We start from the raw sequence: 3,405 nt of genomic DNA on the forward strand, positions 1-3,405 counted from the left end.
CCCGGACCAGCCTTGACTTTTCCATTACCAGCCCCTCTCCCCATCCACAAACTGCCTGTCCTGCCACCCCCTCGCTCTCCCAAAGGGAGGCAGGGGAGAGCTGGGGCGGGTGGTTGGTGGGTTTGGCAATTCAGCCAGCCGACTACAGCCCAGGCTTCCTCCGGAAATCACAGTCATTGCACACCAGCAGCCAATTTCACCCATTGCCTTTGTGCTAGGCCTGGCTCAAAGGTAAGGAACAAGCCAAGCAGGGTGAAATAAAAGAGGAGGAAATAGAGTGAATGCATTTGCATTAGCAGAAATCAATAAGAAGTGTAAAATGATGCCAGTAAGCAGCTGTCTGCTGTTTTCTATGGCCATCAATGCTTAAATATCAATACAATGCTGTGGATGCAGTGGAGGAGGCTGCAGTTTTGATCCATCTGTAACAAAACAGTATGTAAAGCATCATCTGCTAAGATTAACATTTTCAATTCATCAAGCCTGGACTGAGAGTATTAATGGATTTAACTGAGGGTCTTATTAATGTTAATTTTGAACAGAGCTAGGAAAAATGGGGGAATCCCAAAGAACTGAAGGACAGAAGTTGCTCCAATAGTTAAGAAAATAAACCAGTCAACCTAGAAATAATGCTGATGATACCAGAAAAAAATAAAAGAAGAATTAATTTGGATTCTGCCAGCAAAGAATTAAAGACTGGAAAATGCATTTAGTACTGGTCTGCCTTATCTCAGGGAAGATAGGTATTGCCACGCAAACTTCCTGTCTTTTTTCAGCATGATTATATGTTTGGCTGATTGAAAACAACACTGTTGGCATGACATCCTTACTTAGAAGCTGGCAGGAGATACTGATAACAGCATTCAAATAAATCACAATACTGCTGTGAAGAGGAATGGAATAAACTGTTCTCCATGACCACAGAATGAGAAGGAAAAGGATGAAATTGCACCAAGAGGTAGGGTGGACACAGGCAGACACTTTCGAAAGGTGAGGATAGTTAGATGCTGCAACAGCTTGCTAGTGGAGGCTGTGGCATATCCCTACTGGATAATTTTAAGAACAGGCTGTTCAGGCAGTTGTGGGCCAGGGATGGTTTAGGCAGAGGTGGCTCTGCGTTAAAGCAGGAGTCAGGCTCCTTGCTGCTGAGGCCTTTCCAGATTGATTTTCTGTATTTTATCAAAACATTTACCTCAGCATGTCATGCCAGCCTGTTTATAATCCTGCACTGCTAGGGACAGGCCAGGTGGATCAAGAGCAAATACAAAAATGCACTTGTTAGCAGGAAGATATACTGCTGGGGGCTTTTGTAGCTTGGATCCCCAGGATTCAAGCACCACGGTGATAAGAAATGTTTGCTAAGAAAAATTCTGGATAACACTAAGCCTGGTGAGGTAGTAGCTAGCAAAGGGGGCAGGTTGCTACTAGTGAGGGATTAGAATCGCCTGATTAGAAGGCCACATTGCAGCAAAACCTGCTTTAATACTGCTAAATACAAACTAATTCAGCTGGGAACGTAGAATAAGGGGCAGCCTTGGGAAACAGCGAGTCCGGGAATGCCTTAGGGGTCCTCCCAGCTCCTGGAGTTGGGAATTGAACAGCTAACATGATGGGGGGGGGGGGGGTTAAAGAGAAATACCCAGCAGAAACGGGAAGGGGCTAGGCACTGGTAAGATTGCTACTAGAACTGCTGCAGTCCGTCTCGTAAGGCTGCAGAGATACTGGAGGCAGCTCAAACTCGTGGTAATAACCTGGGACTGGACAGCAAAACCGCAGGAGGTGAGGCTTAAGGAGCTTGTCAGAGCGGAGGACGTACATGTTCATGCCACTCAGGTGTCTCTGCAGACACTGAGGCATGGCAAGAGTGGGGGGGCCACCACTGCACATGACTAATTAGCACCCAGTGCTGTGCTCACCCTGGAAATACACCTCAATACACCTTGAGTGGTAATTAAATACTGAAACCCATCATTTAGCCCCTGCACAAAGAGGTGAGAAAACAACGTCAGCTGTTGACTGATCAGCATTGAGGAGAGGCTCTGTGGGGTGCACAGGTAGAGCGAACCGTCAGGGTTGCTCTCTGAATGTTGGTACCTGCAGTGATTTCTGCCCCACGGTGCTGACAGTGCCGTGGCTAAAATCTTCCATGGAAATGTGTCACACTGAGTTTGCATAGCCCTTTAGGCTAAACCTATCTCCTCACAGGGAAGTAACAAGGGAATCATCTTTAGGTGGCCTACAACAAAACATTAGGAGATAGCACCAGCCCTCACCCTTGCACTCTGCATCTCTGCAAATGAACTGATTCTCACAGACATTGTGTCATTCACTCAGCACAAACATCTTTATAAGACAACCCCCTGCAAGTCAAATGAGGAAGGCATGAAAGGCAAAGGGATAAGCTTCCTGTGTACTGGAACAGTGACTGATAAGGGCAGAAACTTCTTCAGAAGCTCTTGGAGAAGGGCTCTTCATCCTTAGCTAGCATATCAAATGTTCTTGAACTTGTGGATTGAGAAACTGCTCTGCCATGTGTCAGAGGCCCATAAACCAGTCCTGACACTGAAGACACCGAGGATCTCTCCATCCTCCTTCCTTGGCCCTGATACCTGTGTGACTTATGAATGAAGCAGTACATGTGCGGAGGTCCAAGCACTGGAAATGTCAGGACACTTCTCTAACCCGGGATGCTCTGGGGCAAATCGTATCTGAGATCGCAGAGTGGAGCTGACACCGGGACGGGACTCTGTCCCAGCATTGCAGTGTGTGGCACCACTGCACGAGGAACAGCTGAAATGAAACTGCAAAGGAGGGTGGAATAAGCAAACTAAAAGCCTGAGTGACTTAAAATCTTTTACTTAAAGTGAAAAAAAAAAGAAAGACCAATTCCCTCAGTCCAGTGTGATGTACTTCCTACTATTCTTCCTCTTCCTCTCCTTCTCCTTCCACACTGTCTGTTCCCACCTCCTCGTAATCCTTCTCCAGCGCAGCCATGTCTTCCCGCGCCTCGGAGAACTCCCCTTCCTCCATGCCCTCTCCCACGTACCAGTGCACAAAGGCTCGCTTGGCGTACATCAGGTCGAACTTGTGGTCGAGGCGAGCCCAGGCCTCGGCGATGGCCGTGGTGTTGCTCAGCATGCAGACGGCCCGCTGCACCTTGGCCAGGTCCCCCCCCGGCACCACCGTGGGCGGCTGGTAGTTGATGCCCACCTTGAAGCCCGTGGGGCACCAGTCCACAAACTGGATGCTGCGCTTCGTCTTGATGGTGGCAATGGCAGCGTTGACATCTTTGGGCACCACGTCCCCRCGGTACAGCAGGCAGCAGGCCATGTACTTGCCGTGGCGAGGGTCACACTTCACCATCTGGTTGGCCGGCTCAAAGCAGGAGTTGGTGATCTCGGCCAC

The 3,405-nt window shown here is 48.8% G+C and overlaps 1 protein-coding gene across 1 annotated transcript in view; it reads right to left on the bottom strand.

Annotated features, from left to right (window-relative positions):
• Positions 1-2,916: 2,916 nt before the first annotated feature.
• LOC112971981 (tubulin alpha chain-like) overlaps positions 2,917-3,405 on the bottom strand; it is a 2,586-nt gene continuing 2,097 nt past the window's right edge. The window contains exon 5 of the mRNA XM_026077946.1: positions 2,917-3,405. Coding sequence (XP_025933731.1) covers positions 2,917-3,405 — 489 coding nt within the window.

This window comes from Apteryx rowi, unplaced genomic scaffold, assembly GCF_003343035.1.
Source record: "Apteryx rowi isolate R43461 unplaced genomic scaffold, aptRow1 scaffold_47, whole genome shotgun sequence".
In the NCBI taxonomy this organism is placed as follows: domain Eukaryota; kingdom Metazoa; phylum Chordata; class Aves; order Apterygiformes; family Apterygidae; genus Apteryx; species Apteryx rowi.